The 23,876-nt window shown below is 41.3% G+C and overlaps 1 protein-coding gene across 6 annotated transcripts in view; it reads left to right on the top strand.

Annotated features, from left to right (window-relative positions):
* Positions 1-22,391, top strand: part of CPNE3 (copine 3) — a 64,058-nt gene extending 41,667 nt beyond the window's left edge. For all 6 annotated transcript variants that reach the window (XM_073330648.2, XM_073330650.2, XM_073330645.2 and 3 more), the window contains 8 exons: positions 4,284-4,370; positions 5,793-5,852; positions 6,905-7,038; positions 8,958-9,012; positions 9,111-9,162; positions 10,043-10,176; positions 13,811-14,047; positions 17,937-22,391. In XM_073330648.2, coding sequence (XP_073186749.2) covers positions 4,284-4,370; positions 5,793-5,852; positions 6,905-7,038; positions 8,958-9,012; positions 9,111-9,162; positions 10,043-10,176; positions 13,811-14,047; positions 17,937-18,047 — 870 coding nt within the window. In that variant the 3' untranslated portion in view covers positions 18,048-22,391. The remainder of the gene's footprint in view (positions 1-4,283; positions 4,371-5,792; positions 5,853-6,904; positions 7,039-8,957; positions 9,013-9,110; positions 9,163-10,042; positions 10,177-13,810; positions 14,048-17,936) is intronic.
* Positions 22,392-23,876: the final 1,485 nt, after the last annotated feature.

Genomic DNA, 23,876 nt, shown 5'->3' with positions numbered 1-23,876 from the left:
CTGTAGCTCACGAAAGCTTATGCTCTAATAAATTGGTTAGTCTCTAAGGTGCCACAAGTACTCCTTTTCTTTTTGCGAATACAGACTAACACGGCTGTTACTCTGAAACCTCTCCTTACAATGTGTATGATAATCAAGGTGGGCCATTTCCAGCACAAATCCAGGGTTTAACAAGAACGTCTAGGGGGCGGGGGTAGGAAAAAACAAGGGGAAATAGGCTACCTTGCATAATGACTAAGCCACTCCCAGTCTCTATTCAAGCCTCAGTTAATTGTATCCAATTTGCAAATGAATTCCAATTCAGCAGTTTCTCGCTGAAGTCTGGATCTGAAGTTTTTTTGTTGTAAAATAGCGACCTTCATGTCTGTGATTGCGTGACCAGAGAGATTGAAGTGTTCTCCGACTGGTTTATGAATGTTATAATTCTTGACATCTGATTTGTGTCCATTTACTCTTTTACGTAGAGACTGTCCGGTTTGACCAATGTACATGGCAGAGGGGCATTGCTGGCACATGATGGCATATATCACATTGGTGGATGTGCAGGTGAACGAGTCTCTGATAGTGTGGCTGATGTTATTAGGCCCTGTGATGGTGTCCCCTGAATAGATATGTGGGCACAGTTGGCAACGGGCTTTGTTGCAAGGATAGGTTCCTGGGTTAGTGGTTCTGTTGTGTGGTATGTGGTTGTTGGTGAGTATTTGCTTCAGGTTGGGGGGCTGTCTGTAAGCAAGGACTGGCCTGTCTCCCAAGATTTGTGAGAGTGTTGGGTCATCCTTCAGGATAGGTTGTAGATCCTTAATAATGTGTTGGAGGGGTTTTAATTGGGGGTTGAAGGTGACGGCTAGTGGCGTTGTTATTTTCTTTGTTAGGCCTGTCCTGTAGTAGGTGACTTCTGGGAACTCTTCTGGCTATTGCCAGCAGGAGAGTGAGTTTGTGTGTGTGTGTGTGTGTGTGAGAACCTAGATTTGTGCTGGAAATGGCCCAACTTGATTATCATACACATTGTAAGGAGAGTGATCGCTTTAGATAAGCTATTACCAGCAGGAGAGTGGGGTTGGAGGAGGTATTTTTTTCATGCTTTGTGTGTATATAATAAGATCTTCTACACTTTCCACAGTATGCATCCGATGAAGTGAGCTGTAGCTCACGAAAGCTTATGCTAAAATAAATTGGTTAGTCTCTAAGGTGCCACAAGTACTCCTTTTCTTTTTGCGAATACAGACTAACACGGCTGTTACTCTGAAACCTCTGTGTTTTTGAATCTGATTGTCCTGTAAGATTATCTTCCATTCTGATTTTACAGAGGTGCTGCTTTTACCTTTTTTCTTTATAATAAAGTTCTGTTTCTTTTAGAATCTGATTGGATTTTTTTTTAGTGTCCTAAAAAAACCCAAGGTTGGTCTGTGCTCATCTTGTTTATTCTCAAGCCTCCTCAGGAAAGGGGGTGTGGGGTTTGTGGGGGTATTAGCGGGGAGTAGGAACTCCAAGTGGTCCTTTCCCTGAGTTTGTCTAAATCACTTGGTTGTGGCAGCGTTACCCAGTCCAAGGTACAAGGGAGAATTTGTGCCTTGGGGAGTTTTTAACCTAAGCTGGTAGAAATAAACTTAGGGGGTCTCTCATGCAGGTCCCGATGTCTGTACCCTAGAGTTCAGCGTGGGGAGGGAACCCGACACTTGTGTCCCAAGCAATATTCTACCATATTTTTCATTAATTGCACATAACTTGAAAAATAGTTCAGTGATCAGGTACACTGCATACAGGTTTGGAACCTAAAAGCATCCTAAAGTATTGTATGTAAACTGAATTCTTCAAAGCTACTAATTATAAATATTTAACTTTTTAAATGTGTTTATATTTTCTAATCACTGCTCCTGCCATGTTGCGCTCTCAGTGGTTGTTTCTGAAGACTGTCCTCTGCTCAGTTTCAGGAAATCTAACACTTCCTTTTACAGCACTGGTAAATAATTTCAGCAAGTGACTGCTCATATGTAATCTGCTTCTAGAGATTTCTAGTGCTTTTTCTCATGTTGCTAGATTCTCGGAAGTAGGCTGGCATTTATTCAGCTTTTCACCACAAGCAAAGTGGTGTGCATCTTGCTGTAGTAATTAAATTACACAAACACCTGAAGGGCAAGGATGAAACCGTTTAGTCCACTCCTCTTTCTGTTTCGTAAGTTAATTATTTAAATAAAATATGGTACCATTTTACTGAACCAATTATTGCATTAGGGCCAAAACTGAAGAAAACTGAAGCATACTTCTGTGTGGTTTAAAAAAAAAAAAAAACTTGCACGCACACACCCTATAAGACCCTAATCCTGTAAGATAGTGAGCTCCCTTTGTGCCACTGAAGCATGCTGTATGATCGATTTGATGTGAATCAAAATGCTGCATCCTAATCTGTCCTCTGATAACCTGGGCTGGGATCTTCTGCTTTAAAAAAAAAAAAAGTGTGAAGTTAAGATGTAATCTGCGTATGCTTCTTTTGAAAATGCTTCAAGAAGGCTCTTCCTTTCATGTATTTTCTTGACCACACATTGGCTGTATCCAGTCAAAGAAAGCCATCTGCGTGTCAGAATGAGACTGGCTGAAAATTAAAGCTATAAGGCAACACAGAGGAAATATAGAGCTCAAGAAATCTCTTGCTTAAAAAGAACTGGGATCCAATCCTGCAAAACTTTACTTATTGGCTCCACTAGGACCATGCCTGACATGAAGCATTTCCTGTGCGAATAAAGCTGGGCGATCGGCCCTGTAAGGTAGAATTTAGTAAGAAGCCATTTCTCATCTTAGTTGCGCCCATGTTAATCCTGGAATGACTTCAATGAACTCATTGTGTTTACTTGATCTTAACACCAGTGTAACTGAAAAGAATCTGGTGTTAAATAAGATGCAGACTGTGTTCCACAAAATAAGAAAAGGCTGAGAGAATTCTCTGGCTAGAGCCTACTTGATTGGGATTGTGAGGGGAGGACATGCTAATGAAAATTATAAGATTTAACAAAAATCCACATGGTGGTTGGAGTTAATACATTTTCATAGAAGGCTTCTTTTTAATTTCAAGACAGAGTTAAATATGGAAAATTTAATCAGGAAACTACCTGGCTGTTTAGATTAGCCTCTGTGATAAAGTACCACAATTTGTTTCAGTTCTAATTATGTCTTACCATTATGTTCTATCCATGCTGTAAACCAACAACAAACAGGAAAGAATCTAATAGAATATTGCAATACTGTATTTAATGTCTTGTTGCATTACAGAAACTGTTTGCAGATTGTTACCCTCAACATGTCTCCACTAATTCCAGTGGGAGGAATGTTTTTCAGGCAAGCGCTTGATATGTGCCTGATCCTGAATGGTACTGAGCCCCCCATTTTCTCACTGTAGAAGCTAAGGGCGCTTAGCACTTTGAAGGATTTAGAGCTCAAGTGTTTCCTGACTGACTTGAGAATGTACAAGAGGCTTCTTTTTGCTAAGCTTGTTTTTACTCAATGAATTGTTGGATTTAACCTCACTGGTTGAATGAAAAAATTGTCCTGTGGCTTAGGAAAAAATGGAGTCCCAAACCACTTAAGAAATCCGTTTGAATGCTTAGAACGTATGGCAGAAACACCTGACTCGGTGTTTTCTAGGGACAAGTAAAGGATGAGGACTAGCTGGCGGAAATCCAATTCCATAAAATGGAAGTGGTGTTGGGAAGACGGACGCATCAGTGAGCCACTTTATAGGAGGGCGTGTGCTCCTGCCATTTGTTACTGGAGCTTGCAGTCTTGGGTTACTGTTGAATCCTTAGCTGCTTTTGAGCAACCCTATAGCAGAAGAAAACTGGGTGGCTTTTTAATTTGTTTGGCAGGGAGGATGCAACCATTCTTCTCAGATGCAGATCTTGCTACCATGTCTTACAACTCTCTCGCCTTCAAAATAGCTGCAATGTGCTTTACTTGGAGCTATGGCTTAATCCAGCCTAGTACCTGAAGATGATCCAGAACTTTGGAATTCACTCCCTACCTATGATGATCCCCAAGAGCTGCACAAAGCCTTTCTCTTCTGAAGCTTTTAGGGAGGGAAGGTACAAAGAGGGAAGGTACAAATACTTGTGTGTGGCCTGTAGGGCTTTTGTTTTTCTTGTTCTGAGGAGGATGGGTTTGAAAGTGCAGTCACTGGCGGTAAAACAAAAGCAATGTAAAGCAAAGGTGCTTAAAGCTCTGAATAAGTACTACTTAAATGTATTGCATAAATTGTACTGATTGTAGTCTTGTTGTTGTTTCCATTCCCTTAGGCTGAATTTGAATGCATCAATGAGAAGAAGAGACAAAAGAAGAAAAGCTACAAAAATTCTGGTGTCGTGAGTGTGAAACACTGTGAGGTCGGTACTCAAGGATTTTATTTTTAAACTCAATTGATTTTTCTTTATTTATAAATGTCCAGGTACAGCATCTCTGATCTAACATGCCTCAACTACCCCAAGTGTAAGTAACAGTAAAATGTATGAAAAATGCAGAAAGATTTGAGTCTAGAAGATGATAGTATAGATACAGAATGCTTTGAATGTTGTAGAAGCATTACCGTGACAAAGTAAAACATTGTTGCTTCACATAGAATCAGAATACAATTAATGACAGGTTTCAGAGTAACAGCCGTGTTAGTCTGTATTCGCAAAAAGAAAAGGAGTACTTGTGGCACCTTAGAGACTAACCAATTTATTTGAGCATGAGCTTTCGTGAGCTACAGCTCACTTCATCGGATGCATACCGTGGAAACTGCAGCAGACTTTATATACCCACAGAGAATATGAAACAATACCTCCTCCCATCCCACTGTCCTGCTGGTAATAGCTTATCTAAAGTGATCATCAAGTTGGGCCATTTCCAGCACAAATCCAGGTTTTCAGGGTGAGAGAACCTGGATTTGTGCTGGAAATGGCCCAACTTGATGATCACTTTAGATAAGCTATTACCAGCAGGACAGTGGGGTGGGAGGAGGTATTGTTTCATATTCTCTGTGGGTATATAAAGTCTGCTGCAGTTTCCACGGTATGCATCCGATGAAGTGAGCTGTAGCTCACGAAAGCTCATGCTCAAATAAATTGGTTAGTCTCTAAGGTGCCACAAGTACTCCTTTTCTTTTTGCGAATACAATTAATATTACTCCTGCATTTTCTATAGAGCGTTTATGACTTAGTCTTCTATACAGGAGATTGCAAGCAAGTGAAAGTTACTGTTTCATACAAGGTCTTTTGGTTTAGAAATAGTTGTCTAAATATCAAACCCCCATAACCTTATTCTCAGTAGGATGATCTTACCACTTAAAGTAAAGGAATTCCTCATCTAATATCCTCTTGAGTGGGAAGTGGGGGTGTTCAGGTCCTAAATAATAAAACAGCCTTCTGAAATTCTATTTGCATGTATCATGGAATGACCAGGGAAGTGGTGATTTGCATTGTCTTAAACACAAAAAAGCACTAAACTTCCTAGCAATTAATTAATAGGTACCATAGTGTCAATTTCCTTACTAGCTGAACACTGGCTAATGTAAGAAATATTTATCTGATATGAATTTTCTCCATGTACCCAGATCCTGTTTAAATATAATTATAAGGGGCCCAGTACTGGCACACACAGTGCATAGTACCTTATTCGTTGTGTACTCCCAGTGAAATCTAGAGGCACTACTTATGGAGTAAAGGTACTGTTTTACATCAGTACGGGAAGCAAAACTTGGCCTTAAGGAAATTAAGAAATTGCTTCTGTCTTTTGGGTTTTGCTGAAACCAGTGTGTTTCCTTTTAGATTATAGTGGAATGTACGTTCCTTGATTACATCATGGGAGGATGTCAGCTGAATTTCACTGTAAGTAAATTATGTGTACATAATTGCTTTGTTTTTCAGAGTAAGCTGTAATGTGTTATGGATTCTCTTAATCTCATGTTTGTTTTTTGTAGCAGATGACTCATAAGCCCATATTTCCAGAGGCCCTCTGGCCTGTTTTGTCAACTGTTACCTGGAAAGTTCTGGAATATGATAGACTGCTAGCATCAGACATGAGTTCTGAATATTCAGATGTACCCAGTCAGAGCTGGATATAACTGTATGGGCAGAGACCAAAGGAGTTTACAGTTCCCTGTTGCTTGGGTTTGTCTTACACCATCTTATCACAAGTGTAGTTCAGATCAGCTTAACGGCTGTCAAGCAATCTGGGAATGTCTGTAGTTCTGTTCACTCCTAACACATCCATTACACCTGGGGGTGGTCATGTAGAGCTTGTTATGGTAGGTTTACACCTGGCAAGGATTTCCTCATGCCAGAATAATCTCAACTGCCTATATAGGATGGCTTCAAGGCCCTTATGCACAGCCTGAGCAACATGCATAGGCCTTAGCATGGGATCAGACCCTGAAATGGTTTAATTCACAATACTGGTACAACACAGGCAGTAGCAATGTAAGTTTTCTCCACTCTGGCAGTGTACCTCAGCCCTCACCCAGAGTAGATCAGTGTCTCTGGCTGGTCTGTCAGCAAGGGTATCTGTTAATTTTTAACTGTTGTGGTATTCTTTGAGTAGCTTCCACTTGGAAGCAGGCTGAGACTATAGACTCATTTCACAACCATGGAGAATATTGTGAATGCTTTTGTTTAAGACCTATATGAGCCAGCAGCTGATAGACAGAAAGCCAACCAGTCCCCATGGTGAACCACAGCTTCATGATGTTTGAGTAGGGTACATTCCTTAAACAAGGTTCTGATGTTCAATAAAATGGTGTAACTATGGCAGCTGACAGATGATTACATGTACCAGTATGTGATGTAGATAGTTCTTCCTGTTTTTGTCAGTTTAATTTTGCCTGCAATTGGGAACCCAGTTTTCCATCACTGCTAACGGATACAAATGCTACATTTGACAGGTGGGGATAGATTTTACAGGCTCCAATGGGGACCCTCGTTCACCAGACTCTCTACATTACATCAGCCCTAATGGGGTTAACGAATACCTGACAGCCATTTGGTCTGTAGGAATGGTCGTTCAGGACTATGATGCGTAAGTTTTAACTTATCTCATTTTCAAATGCATGTTGTAGAACCGGGGCATGTCAGTATTGCAGATGTCCATAAACAGCTCATAATAAAAGCTGTAGAGCTGAATGTACTGAAAGTACGAGAACATGCATAAAAATCCTTTCACATTTTCCCTTCCATTTTATCCTCTCCTCTTTGAATGAGCTCTCGCCCTTTGCTGGGAGAGGCTAGGGAGAAAGGGTACAGTCTGTTTTGGCTTGTGTGTAACTACATTCCACTTGACTCTGCATAAGGTGGTCCAGGCATACTACAAATGGTCGTACCCAAGTGACATTTTCTCTAAATGGATGGAGGTGCAAATCTGTCAATTTAGCTATCTGATATTCCTTGGCAGAGCCAGAGGGTGGCAGCACAGAGATTATATCTGCTTAAATACGAACAATGTGTTCAGGATACAGGACATGGATATGAAGACAGTCTGCTCTCCATGGAGCTTACAGTCTGGGATGCAGTTGAGAGGTCCCATTGGGAGAACCAGAGAACAAGTGTAGGGGCTTATGGTTTGTTTTTAATTTTGAATCTCTTTTCTAACGTGACGTGGAGGATTTTCATGAGTACAGTTTGTGGGCATCATGGAAAGTCAGTATTTATTAATAATAGAAGGAATTTGAATGATGAGAGAGGGGGACCTGGGACTTGGAGATGTGTCCAATAGTATATCCTTGTTGATCTAGGGTGATATTCCTTTGAGAGGGCCCAGAATTCACAAACCTCAGTACAATCCGTTTCTCAGTCCGTATTTTACCCTTGGGGGCATTCTGCGCCAAAAAAAAAATTCTGCACACAATATTTTAAAATTCTGCAACCCAACCCTGACACCGTGCAAGGACTGGGCCTGCCCCAGAAACACCCCAGGACCCTGCTCTGCCATGCCAGATGCACCAGTTGTGGGCAGGCAGGCTCAGCCCAGCAGGATCCAAGTGTGGAGGGGCTTAGTGTGGGTGATCCTAGAGTGGGCTGAGAGAATTCTGTGGGAGCAATCTGGGGGTGGATGGCTCAGTGGCGGATCCGGGTGTGGGAGGGATCTGGATGCACAGGGGCTTGTTGGGGAGGTTATGGGTGCAGCGATAATGGGACTCTGCAGGGGGGTCCAGGTGTGGCTCAGCGGGGGGGTCTGGATGTGTGGGGGATAGAGCTCGGTAGGGGGGTCTGGGTGTGTGGGGTCAGTGGGGGGGGTCCAGATGCTGGAGGAGTGGGCCCCACTGGGGTGGGGATCCAGGTGCAGCTGTTTGGGGGTCAGTGGGGTGGGTGGGTGGATGGATGCAGTACAGGGGAAGAGGAAGTCCCATCGTCCCCAACCCAACCGGGACTAGCAGCCCAGCCAGTCGGGGCTTTCCCAGTCCTGCCCCCTCCCCACAGTGATTTACCTCTCTGACCGCTTCCCTGGCACCCAAAACACACTGCGGGGGACAGTGGTGTGACTGCTCTTATGGCTTTCCTTTGCTTCCCTGTCAGAAAGTCGTTTTTCTGCAGGGAAGCAAATCTGTGGGGGACAAGAGTTCTCCATATGTGCTGTGGCGCAGAATTCCCCCAGGAGTAATATCTCCAAACTCGATGGTCTGCATGGTAGTAAATAGCTGCTACGGTTTTCATGGCTTAAATTATCTCATGACAAATGCTAAACAAAAACCAGCAGAGCATTTGCAACCTAACACATTTTGATAGCAAAAATTTTAAATGTTAATTCCCTAAGTGCCCTGCTGACTTGGACAGAAAGAAATTCTCTCTGCCTACCTGATTTGGCCTTTACACAGGGGAAATTTCCTGTTGATTTCTAATAAACAGCTTTATGATTATGACTAGGATTAGCTAAATTGTTTTGAATTGTGAACAGTCTAAAGGGAAACAACTACTTCATTTTCTCTTAAATTGCGTTTTCAGAGATAAAATGTTTCCAGCCTTTGGATTTGGTGCACAGATTCCTCCTTCCTTTCAGGTAACCAAATGTGTAAATTTGCTACGTAGGCAATCTAAAACAACTTACTCAAGGACATGTGCATGTCTAAAACCTGAACATCTTTTGTGTATTGACAGGTATCTCATGAGTTTCCATTAAACTTTAACCCATCAAATCCATTCTGCACTGGTAAGTCTTAGAAACTATCACAAGAGTCTTAAAGAATCAAATATCTGGAAAGTCTTGTTTCTACTAGGTACCACTTAACTGCCTCATGGTGCTGTGTTTAATCTGGCACCATTAATACAACAACAGTAAAGGTTGTGGCAGTAGATGTTAATTTGTATAGAAAAGTCTCTGATTAGAAGAAATGTGTGACCTATTCAGAATATGGACTTCAAAATACTAGAAGAGATGGGAAGGAAGGAGATGCTCTTTGCTAATCAGAGCATCTGCCAGGCTTCTGATTAAGCAGGCTGATTTCGTTAAATAGACAAGGAACTTCAGTCAGTAACCAGGCTAGAATTTCCTGCTATAAATCCTTACCTGTGTGAAGGAGCCTTTGGTTCTTTTTCTTTTTTGAACTTTCACAGCACATCTACCTTGGGGTAACAGCAATGTAGGCTTCTTCCATACTGCCATGCCAAGGTACTTCATTGCTGGTGTGGAGGGAACCTCGCTGGCCCTAGGAGTGAGAAGGTGGTTCATTCTCTGACCATTTAGTCTTTTCCTCTCTGCTTAGACTGCTAACAAAGACATGTGTTCTAAACTGAGCAGACCTGTTATAAACTAGGTAGCCAGATTTCAGGATAGTGATATTTGGCCACTTAGACAACCTTCTTAACCTTGACATAAAGTCAAGATTAGCTTTTGTGGAAGGCTATGGCCTGATAAAAGGCCTCTGTTCACCTAAAGCATACAACTTCCTTTATCATTATCTTAATTTTAAATAACTTTGTACTACTCTAGATGTCTGGCACCTATGGAGGTGTCAGGACAGTTGAGTGCCTCAGAACAGCAATGCAACATTAACATGAAATATTAAGACTTAACCATTTGTTTTCTTAAGGAATCCAAGGTGTTATTGATGCATACCGGGCCTGCCTTCCTCAAGTAAAATTATATGGGCCAACCAATTTTTCTCCAATAATAAACCACGTGGCTACATTAGCTGGTGCAGCTGCACAGCAACAGACAGCATCAGTAAGTACTTTATCTTAGTGTAGACGTTCCCCTCCTTCTTTCTTCTTTCTTTCGATGCTATACGCTATTCATTTCCCCTCTGTGTGCTTGGAAGCGTACCAACCTTATTTGTTATCCACTTATCCTGTGAAGTTGCATTTGTTACCATTAGGCTTTATGGATGCCAGAGCTTCCTCACAGATTGTACATAACAAGAATCTTTCATCCAGATGAAGCTTATTTTCTGATAGGAATGTCAATTTAAAAAAAAGTACTTGGCATTTTGTAGCACTTTTCATCCAAAACATTCAGAGCACTTCACAAACATTAAGGATCTAGTTCTGCCCTGGAATACACACACATTTTAGGGCAGCATTTATCCTCAAGTTGAGTGGCAAGCGTAATCCTCATTTCTCAGAGGGTAAACTGAGACACACGTTACTTAACGTGACCAAGACAGGATTGCACAAGAGTCATGTAAGACTAAAACTGTCTGGCTGTGGTTTGGCTGTTGCAAACAGCAACACGCTTATCTCTTTGTCCCTTGTTATGACCTGCAGTCCAAAGCAGCAAGTAACACACAGAATGAACTCTGTGGAACCTTCTAAACCAGTGGCTCTCAACCTTTCCAGACTACTGTACCCCTTTCAGGACTCTGATATGTCTTGCTTACCCCCCAATTTCACCTCACTTAAAAACTACTTGCTTACAAAATCAGACCTAAAAATACAAATGTGTCAGAGCACGTTACTGAAAAGTTGCTTGCTTTCTCATTTTTTTTAAAACCATAGAATTCTAAAATAAATTAATTGGAATATAAATATTGTACTTGCATTTCAGTATATAGCATATAGACCAGTATAAACAAGTCATTGTCTGTATGAAATTTTAGTTTGTACTGACTTCGCTAGTGCTTTTTATGTAGCCTGTTGTAAAATTAAGCAAATATCTAGATGAGTTGATGACCCCCTTGAAGACCTCTGCATACTCAGGTGTAGGCATATCCCTGTTTAAGAACCACTGCTCTAAACTTTTCCGCTTTGTTCCCAGAGCTCAGACAGGAGCACTGCTATGAGTTAGCTGGAAACTGGAAAAGAACTATCAGTATTAATATGCAAATGACATATGACTAACCATAACACTTTACTTTGGACATAGAGTTGCCAATTCTGGTTGGATGTATTCCTGGAGGTTTCGTCACATGACATAATATTTAATTAAAGTTTAATCTTTAATTCCTGGAGATTCCCAGAGAGTCCTGGGAGGGTTGGCAACCCTATAAATTGGACCTCTTGTAATAGTAATAGGCCCCATTGTGTTGGGCATTTTTCTGTCTTAGAAAAGACACTGTCTCTGCTCTGAAGTGCTTCCAATCTAATGAGACAAACAAACGGAATATTTGAGGATGTGGATACAACATATAGGCAAAAGAGCATGTTGAAGAATTGGCCCAGCTTTGTTAGTTACACGTATTGTAGAAATGTTTGGTTTGTGTTTTCTTTTTAATTGAGGTTAGAAGGATTAGGAAAAGGGTTGGAGAAGAGGAATGAGCACAGCTTATCAACTGTCCAGTCATGATCAATAGGCTGGGTTCTGTAGACATCATGGCAGATGTGGAGAAAGTAGAGCTGGAGGGAGCTATACAGGAGGAAGGACAAAGTGGTGGGGAACAAGTAGTTGTGTGAAGAGGGAGAAAAAGAGCAAAGAGACAAAGTAGAGAAGAGATATGGAGGGAACCAAGGGGGAGCTATTGGAGAGCATGGCTTGGTAAAAACAATCAGAAAATTAATTATAGTTTAAGTCCAGGCTTCCTGAAGTTCCTAAAAGAAACCAGATGAAAGTGAGAAAATGGAAGTTTAGCAAAATATGCAGGTCTCAGTTTAGTTGTGGTGGTTTGTCCTTGGAACTGAATCCCTGTCCAGAGCAAGCAGGGTGGTGAGATGGTGGCAACCCACCAAAAAGAGACTCTGAAACTTGAATGGAGTTTACTTGTAACAATGGAGATGTGATCCTTCCATTTAAGGTTCATCAAACAACGTAATACAGAAACCGGACCTAATCCAGGTTTTATAAACTATTGATGGTAGCAATAGTAAATACAGATTCTAAAAGCACAGTGAAGAGGCTGTTACTTATTTGCATGCTGTTACCAAGAATATTCTTCAGCTCACAACTGTTTCATAACTGACGCAATATTGGATATCTGGGGACAAAGAGAGAATTGGGTATCCTTGCTACCTATGTACCTGCAACACTTTCTGAAAGCCTTTCCCTGCTAATAGCCTCCATACTTGTGAATGTGAGCCAACAAACTTGTAAACCTCTACTGGAACTCCGTACTCAGGGTTTTTCTACTGAAGAACACTAATTTTGCTTATTACAAATATCTGTGTTTGTCACTGAACAGCCAAACAGAGATTTGAAGTCAAGACCTGGTTTATCTGTTATAGATATGTACTGTAAGCTATTGGCTCCTATTTGAAATTTAGCTAATTTACGTAAAACATCAAAGGCAGATTGCAGCTTCTGCCAGTTAATCCTAGAAAACAGCTGGCATGCAGGTATAGTAAAGAAAATTTTACGTAGGAATTTGAAGCAACAGAGGGAGTATATGTATTTAAAAAAGAATCCACCTCTTTTCTAATAATCCAACCCAGTATCTTGTGTAGTTTTTTTTTCTTTAGAAATCTGAAACTTCCTTGAAGTGTAGAACTGGTGCTAGATAAACTGTTCATATTAGACACTTACGTTAGAAGAACTCCTCCTTTCAACCGCTGACTGGCTGTGATGGTATGATATTAAGGCCTGGTCTGCACCTAAACCTAGGTTGACCCAGCTGCATTACTTGAGGCTGTGAAAAATTTTACATCCTGTGCAACGTAGTTAGGTCACCCTCATCCCCAATTATAGATGCAGCTACAGAGGAATTCTGTCAATTTAGCTACTGCCTTTCGAGTAGTAACAAGAAAAACCCCTTCCATTGCTGTAGTAAGTGTTTTACACTACAGTGCTACAGCAGTGTAACTGCAGCAGAGCTGTTATAGCATTTGTTGCCCTAAAAAATCAGGCATACTGTCTGTTTTTTCAGCACTCAGGACAAAGACCCTCCGTTTTGGTCAGTGTTTTGCAAACTCCTTGCTACAGTACATACAGGAGGGTTTCTTTCTTTTTTTTTCTTGGCACTCTGGCTTATGTGCTGGGGCTTCTGTGGCTGTGTTGAGCAAGGTTTTATATTTACATTTTTCAAAGACATTACTTCAAATAGATCATAAAGGAAAATATTCAGTTAAACTTGCTTTCAGCTCCTGCCCAAAACCCAACAAAATCTGTGTCCTATGTTTGAATGACATTGTACTTGAGATCTGAGGATAGCTTTTCAACTTGGCTGCTTTAGATTGCTGCCAGTTGGACATAAGGGCCTTGTAGGCTTTGCAGTGAATATGTGTTTTGCTTCTTGGGGAGGGAGAGTTAAGGTTGGGTTTTATTGGACCAGGCAGAAGAGACTTGGATCAAATGTAGATTCTTGATTGCAAAGAATAAGCCTCTCATATTGAAAAGTTACCATTCTATGCCCTGTAAACCTGTAGCATGCATGTATGCAATATTATCTCTTCTGCTGTTCCCAATTGTAACAAAGTACATATTGGTTTGACAGCAATATTTTGTGCTCCTCATCATAACGGATGGTGTGATAACAGACCTTGATGCAACCAGAGCCGCCATAGTTAATGCCGCAAAGCTTCCCATGTCCATTATCATTGTTGGCGTTGGAGGAGCTGATTTCAGTGCCATGGAGTTTCTTGATGGTGACAATGGAAGTCTCAGGTCCCCAACTGGAGAGCCAGCTATCAGAGACATTGTCCAGTTTGTGCCATTTAGGCAGTTCCAAAATGTAAGTATCATTCCTTACTGAATACATACCAGCGAAGTACACTAGATTTCATAGCATGTAAATACTAGTGGCTCTACTTCCACTGTGGAGTTTATACATGGAATGGCCCTGGAATGAAGTCTAAAGCCTCTTGAAAACACTCTCTGTTAGCGGTGAGGTATGGCTTTCATATCAGGGGCTAAGAAGAGATGAAAGCCTACCAGCTCATCTGTGGAACTCCCAGTAAATCATTTCTATCGAAAAAGGTGACCTGTTCCTGGTTTAAGAATCAATCAATCTCTCTCTCTTTTTTTCACCAGTCTTTTCAGGACATGTCATTTATATAGCTACTTCAGAACTGATATGCAGTTCAGCATAATCAAACCAATGCTGGTGTCCTATCGGAGGAGAAAATGAGCAATGATTTTGACTTCACCTAAGATTATTTCCATTTTAGTCAGTGTAGTTGCCTGGCTGTAAATCTGGATTAAGATTAGAATTAATCTCTGTGTGCATGCATTATATCATTTTGATAAATAAATCTTAGTGTGTGAAGGTGAGGGAGTCATTTTCTGATATATAGGTGCCCTTGCTGAGGTAGTTTTATTAAAGCAAATAAAACCCTCTTTACAGAGATGCAAACAAAATGGTGGGGAAGCTCTATTTAGTGTACAACCCAACAGATGGAATCCAGCATATAAATACTGTTGACATTGGGTCATATAGCCTTCTTAAATGTCATGGCCTTGCAAAGATGTATACAAATAAATAATCTGGGGAAAGTAAAACTGACAGATAAAACAGCTTAGCTTCCAAGGTGCTCCCTTCCTAGTTCTTGTTTTTGTACATTTTATGCTCTGTTCTATCTCCCTGGCCCCTCATGGTAAAAAGCTCATATTAAAATAATGCACCAGTTTTCCTTGATTGCCACTATTTGTTCAGGCATTTTGATGTGGGGGAAGGGAGTAATCTGCAACGATTACTTAAAGTGCCATCCTTAGTTGGAGACTAAAAAGTGTGTTAAACTTTGGCAAGGAACACTCTAACAGCAGGATTTTCAGGAGTATAAAAAAGCTAAAAAGCAAAAATGAGGTGGTAGCTGCTAAGGCTAAAGCCCTGGAAGGGTTAGATGCCTGTCTTGAAATGAAGAAGAGTGAGAGAGAGAAATATATAGACTGGAAAAGACCAGTGATAAGAGAACTGAAGACATTGATGAGATCAAAGTAATTGAAGATGAAAGTGGAAATACGTTAACCAATGAGACCAGATTACGGAATGGTAGCATAATTACTGTTTAAAGGCTTATGATTTGAAGAGCATCCAAGAGAACCATGCCATATGATAAAACCAAACCGGGTTCTGGTGGTACCAGTCCAAGAAGAAGTTGTAGAATCACTGAGCAACATAAAAAATAAGAGAGCTCTCAGTCCTGATGGCATACCAGGAGAAATATGGAAGTACCTGGGGCAGGTAGGCATGAATATATTGATACAATTGTTTAATTTCATTATGAGGACTCAGCTATGTCTGGAGAAAGCACATTGGTACCAACATTTAAGGAAAAAGGAGACATACAAGACTCTGGTAACTGCAGCGTTAAACTCATGAGCCATGCCATGAAGGTCTGGGAGACTGTTATTCATAAGAGACTGAAGAGAAAATAAAAGTCAGTGACAGTTAGTTTGGATTCATGCCAGGCAAGTTAACAATGCTATATTTATATTTTTCCACGAGCAATCTTAATGCAGAGAAAAGAGGAGAAACCCTTTACGTAGTGTTCATTGATCTTGAGAAGGCTTATGATCACCTTCCAAAAGAAGTCATCTAGTGGTGTATGAGAATGAAACAGATACGTGAATACCATATCAGACTCCTCTAGGACATGTACAAGGGTGCTGTTACCGCAGTCAGAAGGCCAGTCGAAGAAACTGAACAATTTCTAATAAGTCAAAGTTCACCAAGGCCTTTTGTTCACAATGCACTTTAAGAAAACATCCAAAGAGTAGTGTGTGCTTTGTGCAGGTTATGTAATGCTCCTAGGGCAGAGCAAAAATGAAGCAGACAAATATTTAGAGTGATGCATACAGTAACTCCTCACTTAACATTGTAGTTACGTTCCTGAAAAATGCGACTTTATGTGAAATAATGATAAGCAAATCCAATTTCCCCACAAGAATTAATGTAAATGGGGGGTTAGGTTCCAGGGAAACTTTTTTTCACCACACAAAAGACACTATATACATATAAAGTGTAAGTTTTAAACAAACAGTTTAATATTGTACACAGGAAGTTCCCGGGAGCAGCTCTGAGGCAGAGGGCAGGGCAGTGAGGGGAGGCACAGCTGAACTGCTGCTGGGCAGCTGGTGAGCCACATACCTTACAGGGAATTTAGGGAGCTGATTGTCGGGGGGTGGGGAGGACTGCCAGCCCCCCGGTTCTAATCCCCACAAGGAGGGGCTGCTCTTCCAGAGAATCCTGCAAGCAGTGGGCAAAGCAGGCAGCTGCCAAACGACATTAGGGAGCATTGCGCAACTTTAAACAAGCATGTTCCCTAATTGATCAGCAATGAAACAACTTTAACTGGGACGACTTTATGCGAGGAGTTACTGTACTTGAAAGAAATTACATGAAAATGAGCAGAAATAAAACAGTATATGGTCTGTAGATTCGATGATAGTCTCGTCATCTTCCTGAAACATAAGTCTTGAGGACCAGCCAATACCAAAGGTATAGAAGTTCAACTTAGGCGAGATAGTACAGAATAATGGTAAACTCCATGACTAACTTATAAACAGAACAGGAAAGGCGTGGACTAAATGAAAAGCAAGTGGAGTGGCCTGCAATAAGAGGATGCCTATTAACTTGAAAAGCAAGATCTACAAGACAGTAATTAGCCCTACTCTTTTGTATGGCTGTGAATGCTGGGCACTGAGAAAGACAGGAGAATGTCTTGAATGGAAATGAAAATGTTCAGATGTATGGAATTACAAGGTTGGACCATATTCAGAATGAGCAAATTATGGGATATGAGAAGGTGGTACCAGTTATACAAAAGCTGAAGGAATCCAGGCTTAAATGGTTTGGGCATGTGAAAAGAAGACTGGAAGAATATCTAGGAAATGGTGCGTTAAACTTGGAAGTAGAGGGTGAGAGAAGCATGTAGAAGACCCAAACTAGATGGCTGGATGTTATATGAAAGTATTTGATTAGCTGTAGAGTTTCCAAGGAACTGCTTGTAGACCGACTGGAACGGGAAATAAGGACTCAAAAAGCCAACCCTGTATATATCAGACTGAGTCTAGAAGAAGAAAGTTGTAGATTAATTTGCCAGTTAGTGCAGTGCCGTCATGATTACTCAGGTATAGAACTGATGTGCTTAAATCTGTTTTTCAGTTACACAAACTTTCCTTTTTCTAGTATCACAGGTTTGATCTTGAAATACAAACTAACTATACTTTGAAGGAATTGCATGTAGAACAAGCAATGCATTTACTGCAGATGAGGGTTGGGATAATAGGATGTGGATGAAAACTCACTTAACCAACCTCAGGTGCTTAACTTCTGTCACTTTAACCTTGCATAGCAGAGATTTTATTGACATGGCTAAAAATTTCCTCAGTGTATTTTATCCTGGTGGATCCCAAAAGACTTTGTAAACTGCATATGCCACACAGAGGCAGCCTCCACTGCAGAGGAGGGAGGCATTCAGCTGCTTTGCAGCATTTTGCTTAGTAGTAAGAGTGGAAAGGTAAAGGTGGGCAGGGAAGCTTTTTTCCAAGGGCACTGTAGCAAATTCCTGAGAGAAATGCTGTAGATTCTGTTTGGACAAATTAACGGATGGCACCTAAACTTTTAAGGTCTCCTCTGACCAATGGTTAAGACTGAAGTTTGATGTTCTTTTTTTAATAAGGCTCCCAAAGAAGCCCTGGCTCAGTGTGTCCTGGCAGAAGTGCCTCAGCAAGTGGTAAACTACTTCAGCACATACAAACTGCAGCCTCCCAAGAATCCTGCCGCAAAGTGAGAGAGCACTGAGTGGGACAGGCGAGTGAGGCTAATCCAGTTGGGATTCCTGCAACTCCCGCATGTCAATGGACTTGTCTTGATTTTTTTTTTTTTTTTTTGCGTACATTGATTCAGACCTGTTAATGTCTGTTTGCTTTTGCATGGAAACATGTACTTTGCCAGGCTTTTTTTACTTGAGACAAAGATGTACCCTGTTTAATACTCATGTTGATTATGATAAAGGCCCCACCTGGGCAAATTTGGTAGAAAATAACATTTCAAGTAAGCTGAATATGAAAATCATGAACCGACTGTGCCAAGTTGTTGGGTGTGGTGCTGCTGCTTTGTGCTGCAGGGCTGGTGTAATAAGGTCATCAAGCTGGCTGAACTGCTCCAGGGAGAATCACCCCAGTGTGCCATGGTCTTCAGTATTGTAGAGCTGATGTAGCAGGGAGTGTCTACAGAGAGGGGTATGTGGCTGGGCTATGTACTTGCGCTTCTAGCCTGGGCTACTTTTCAGGACCCTGTGACTGTTTCAGGCTGGCATATGTTACAGCAGCCATAACGCAGGGTTCAGCACCAGAGTTGGAGCAGTGCAAAAGCAGAGCTTTAAAGACACCTTTGCACACCATCTCCTGACTTATGCCTTTAGTTCCTCTTGGCCAGACCTGGGAATCTGGGCCATCATCTCTCAATATTAATAAAAGGGATGAAACAGTAAACACAGACTGCATAATGTGGATCATTAAGTAACTGTACAGATGCAGCCAACTGCTTTTAATCAAGGTAGCCATCTAAATGATCTAAAAAAAACTCTGTTGGCCTTCAGTGCAGATGCTGTAAAGAGTTTTAAGATTTATATGACAATATACTATGCTGGAAAACTGCAAATGCAAATCACTTTATGTAAAGCTATCACATGTGACTATTAATTGACCTTGGTGGTAACTAGTACAAATTCCATTGCTAAAGAGGAAAACAAAACTTTTCACTCTTGAATTTTTAAGTTGCTTTATATATTTTTTGTAATTATATCTTCTCATATGGAGAGAGCTTTTGAAAGGACTACAGTGTGTACCATTTTAACCTGTTTTGTACAGGTCTTGAAATGCCCCCTAGTTGGCTTTAAAGTGAGTGATCTTTTATTTTCCTGGTAGTACTCTCTCAGCTACTTTGTATTAGTGGTGACCTGCAATTAATTTTTTAAAAATTTGCTTTGTGCCTTTTTTGTTTGCTCATGGTATACTTAAAAGTCTGAAAAAATCCTAGAAAAAAACTTCTCTGCTTGCTTTTTTTTAAAATCTTTACATCATGGATATCAAGCCTGGTCTTCCTTGGTTTTACTGGAGGACTACTGAGAGGTCTCTGATTAATATTGTGACCTCTCATCTTAGTAGAAGGGGTGGGAATTTGAATTGTTAATATCCTCCCATTCTTTTCAAGAATCAATTAGGCATTGGTGTTAACAAACACTGAGTTTTTAAACTGACTATAAATCTTGACTCACACTTACTCTTCTTTTAGTGTTTTGTCTCTTGTGATGTGTTAATTTGATTAGTTCTCCAATTGCAATAGGGTAGAGAACTAGAATTTCTAAGGTCAGACTCTAGAAGGGGAACTTTTTTTTTTTAAACAAAACCCTTTCAGGCCTGTAGGTACAACTCAGACAGAGTCAAAAAAGGCACAAGGATCTTTCCTTTGCAGATCATCTTTATGGATATTGTTCTGCAGCTACTCAAGTGCATCACTCCCATTGACTTCCATAGGAGTCCTATGTGCAAGGTCACTGCAGAATCAGACACTGAATTTGGACTTCTCGTTATTTGTGCTTACTGTATTCGCCAATGCAGATCTATCTCTCACACTCAACTATGTGCTCAACTCCTGGCTTGCTGAATCCTGCCGCACTACAGTGTCACACCTAGGCCAGTGCAGCTGCTGATGGGGTCCCCCCCTCCCGCCCCGAAGAATTTTTTTTTTTAATAATGTACTTTAAGGAAGACTCCTCATCCCAGCATATAATCCTGTTAAGTTTTATTGCTGTTCTTGAATCCTCTCTTTTTTTTTTTTTTTTTGGTTGGATCTTTCTCACTGGCATTTGCCGTGCAGAATTTAAAGAAACTGGAAAATCTGTCTCTCTAGTGCAGGGGTGGGCAAACTTTTTGGCCCAAGGGCCACATCAGGTTTCCGAAATTGTATGGAGGGCTGGTTAGGGGAGGCTGTGGCCTGGCCCCGCCCCTTGTCTGACCCCCCCCTCCCCCCCCCCCGGGACCTCTGCCCCATCCACCCCTTCCTAACCACCTCCGGACCCCCTGCCCCTGACTGCGCCACACACACCCCTGCCACCCCATCCAACCCCTCCTCTCATTCCTGATTGACCCCCGGTGACCCCTGCCCCATCCAACCACCCCTTCTCCCTAACTGCCTCTGGAACCCCTGCCCCTGACTGCCCCCCACCGCTGCATCCAACCCCCTCTCTCCTTCCTGACTGCCCCCCCGGGACCCCTGCCCCCATTAAACCCCTGTTCCCCACCCTCTGACGCCACTCCCCTGCCCCCTTGCCATGCTGCCTGGAGTACCGGTGGCTGGCGGCGCTACAGGTGCACCTCCCAGAGCACCAGGACAGGCAGCTGTGCTGCCCAGCTGGAACCAACCATGCCACCGCCCAGCACAGAGCACCAGGTCAGGCCGGGCTCTGCAGCTGTGCTGCTCGGCAAGAGCTCGTAGCCCCGCGACCAGAGCATTGCGGCAGCAGCGCAGTGAGCTGAGCCTGCAGGGGAGGGGGAACAGCAGGGGAGGAGCCAGGGACGAGCCTCCTGGGCCAGGAGCTCAGGGGCTGGGCAGGAGGGTCCTGCGGGCCAGATGTGGCCTGTGGGCCATAGTTTGCCCACCTTTGCTCTAGTGGGCATCTCAAACTTTTCAGGCTCTAGCTCTTGCCCTCTTACTTGAACTCTTGTCTTCCCTTCTTTTCCCACATTCCACTTATACCCTGGGTCACTGGCATAGCAACTCCTTCTGATCCTACCTGTGTGTATAATACATATGGTAAATAATGCAGAAATGTTTGCCCATTTCCTAAATGTCTTATGAACATTTTAATTCTGTAATTATGCATTTGAAGTAGATTAGATTGGGAAACAATCTGATTGGCTGACAAGGGTTCTGAGTTGTATAATGATGATAAACTGGAACCATATGGGCTGGAATGAATTTCCAAAGCATTACAGTAGCCATTCTATGCACTCAGTAGAATACTCACTTGTAGTAGATTAGTCTACATCTATGCCTTCATTATGTGCTGGAACCTCTAGATTTTCACTACATTCTCTGCCGTATGCCGATACCATCAAAAAATCTGTTTTTTGTTGCTGACTTAGACTATCATGATAGCCCTATGATACTGTTTTATGGGTTGTAGATAGTCAGGTAAAATGTTAGTTAATATGATTGAAGCCATATGACTTGTTTTTGTTTTTCCCCGAGATGTTCCCAAATAGCTCGAATAATTGAAATACTTCATATCAAGTCAAATTCTAACTTTCTATTTTAATCTAATTTGATTTTTTGTTTACAGCTGAAGAATTTAGCTACAGAATCATTCTTTACATCAGAGACGTGCAAGTGTTACTTTATAAGTACAGTACAACCATTAATCGTTGTACCTCAGACCCAAAGAATTAAGTATTGAGAGTAGGGATCCAACGGTGTCACAGCTGCAAATTGATAGCAAACTTATTCACAGCAGTAAACTACTGTAATGCCAAATGTGCCATTTTAAAAAGGGAGAACAAGATGTGGCATTAATTCATTATCTGGAAGAACTGAAACGTGTGCTCATGAATGGGATCCTTTGGTGATCCTCTCCACTGTCTACCAGAATGATTACGAAGTGGATTCTTCTGAACTTCGGTGGTAGTACGCAGTAGCATTTAAGAATGTTACTGGGTACTATTACATATAGGTAACTGATTTTTAGATAACAGCTATCATACCTCTGTTGTATATGGAATACATCCAATAGAACATCTGAACAGTTAAGACTACACATATGCGCTTTCATACCTTCTGTAATAGAGAACGCATAGTATTTTATTTGGCAAGCCCTCCTGCCCTCTGGCCTCTTCATGCTAGAAAATGTACCCATGACACCGAATTGTCAGACTGTATTTGAAAGAGCTAGGCTGGATTTGCACAAAACCCCAACCTCCCCTTCTCTCAGGACTTCAGTACATATCTCTGTTATGTGTCTCTTTCTCGGTGTTGCAAGACAGGCTACCCTCTGGTTCCTGAGCTAACTTAATTGTCCTTTTTTTTTTCCTTTTTTTTCCTTCATATATTTAAAAAAAAAAAATTCCAAACATAAGTACAGATGGCTGTGTAGAACTGAAGGTGTTAAAGTGAAGTAATGTTCCAAGGGGGGAAATGCATCATCAGTTTTTCTAATTTTAAATGTAACAAATGCCTTAGACTAATGTTAACGAATATAACTATAGCTGTATTTAATTTTCTGCTTTTCAGTAGGAACATGCTTGCAGCTTGCTAGCACCACCTTGTGGTAAACGTTATATATAGCAGTCTTCATAATCAAAGAAGGTAGATACACACTATTAGCAAACAAAGGGGAAAAAGTACATGAATGTGTATGGCAGAGAGAGATCTTTATGACCAGACTTCAAAAAAGGTAATTTCCTTAATATTTGTGATAAAGATAATTAATGGAACAATATGACCGAATTCATTAAAACTGCAAACTTCAATATACTACTCTTCTTTTGGTGTATTTTCTTTTCAACTTTTCCTATCAAACACAGAGAGTACTCCCTTTGTAGGTGCTATAAAGAGGCTTTCCAGGTTTCCTGCTTCTAGTTTATACATGCAGTTCAAATATACTTTTGCTCAGGGTTTTATGCTCTGTGAAGTATTTTTTATAAATTAATAACACTCCTTTGTTCATAGAAGCAAAGTGTAAAGAGATTGGCTTCATAACATCTTGTTTTTGGCCAAACAGCCAGGTATAAAGGTTAGCAGTGACTTTCAGTGTCCTTTGGAAATTCAGAATTACACCATTTCTGGTATTCTATAGAGAATGATGATTGATATTTTGCACCCTGTTATCTTTTGGAATTTCTATATTGGGAACAGGATTTTTATGTTCAACTATATAAAAAAAACATTAAACACCCATTTCACTTGTATTTCACATTTTTCTTGCTGCTTTGGAAGAAATGATCAAATATATTTGAGACCTCGAGGGGTTTTGACATTTAGTTAAGTAGCACTACTTGAACTACAAATGCTGCAGAACATCAAAATACATTACTAATTTAACCTGAGCTTTATCCTACCAGTCCTAGTTACCATGCCAAACTCCTGTTCTTACTGTAAAGTCATTTAACACACATTCACATTATGTAGGATATTTGGGTCTTCTCTCTGTACATTAAGGGCAGTGTGTGACTACATGCTTTTGATATGATATTAAACCACTGCATGCTCCTGCTGATAGATTGGGAGCCATATTGTAATCTACACAGATTTTTCCCCATAGAGAGCAGGAAATTGACCCTCCCCTATAGGAATGTTTGAGAGGTTCATTTCCCAAACCAGAGTCCTGTGTGGAAGTCCCAATCCTCATGGAATCTTGTACCTCCTCTCAGCTTTCCCACAAGCAGTCTTCTGTGCTACAGAGTGGGGAGCTTGAAGCAGCGTTAACACCAGCTCACGTTTCCAATGTGAAATCCATTGTGGCTGCTGCTCATCTGCATCATTCCAGCAAAGAGGGTTCTGTGAGGCTACAGCAAGGAGAGAAACATGCTACCCAGCAGAGGTACTCTACTCCCTCCCTGGG

This window comes from Lepidochelys kempii, chromosome 2 (genome assembly GCF_965140285.1).
Source record: "Lepidochelys kempii isolate rLepKem1 chromosome 2, rLepKem1.hap1, whole genome shotgun sequence".
Taxonomy (NCBI): domain Eukaryota; kingdom Metazoa; phylum Chordata; order Testudines; family Cheloniidae; genus Lepidochelys; species Lepidochelys kempii.
The sequence above is the reverse complement of the archived record's forward strand: the minus strand, read 5'-3'. Positions and strand labels throughout refer to the sequence as shown.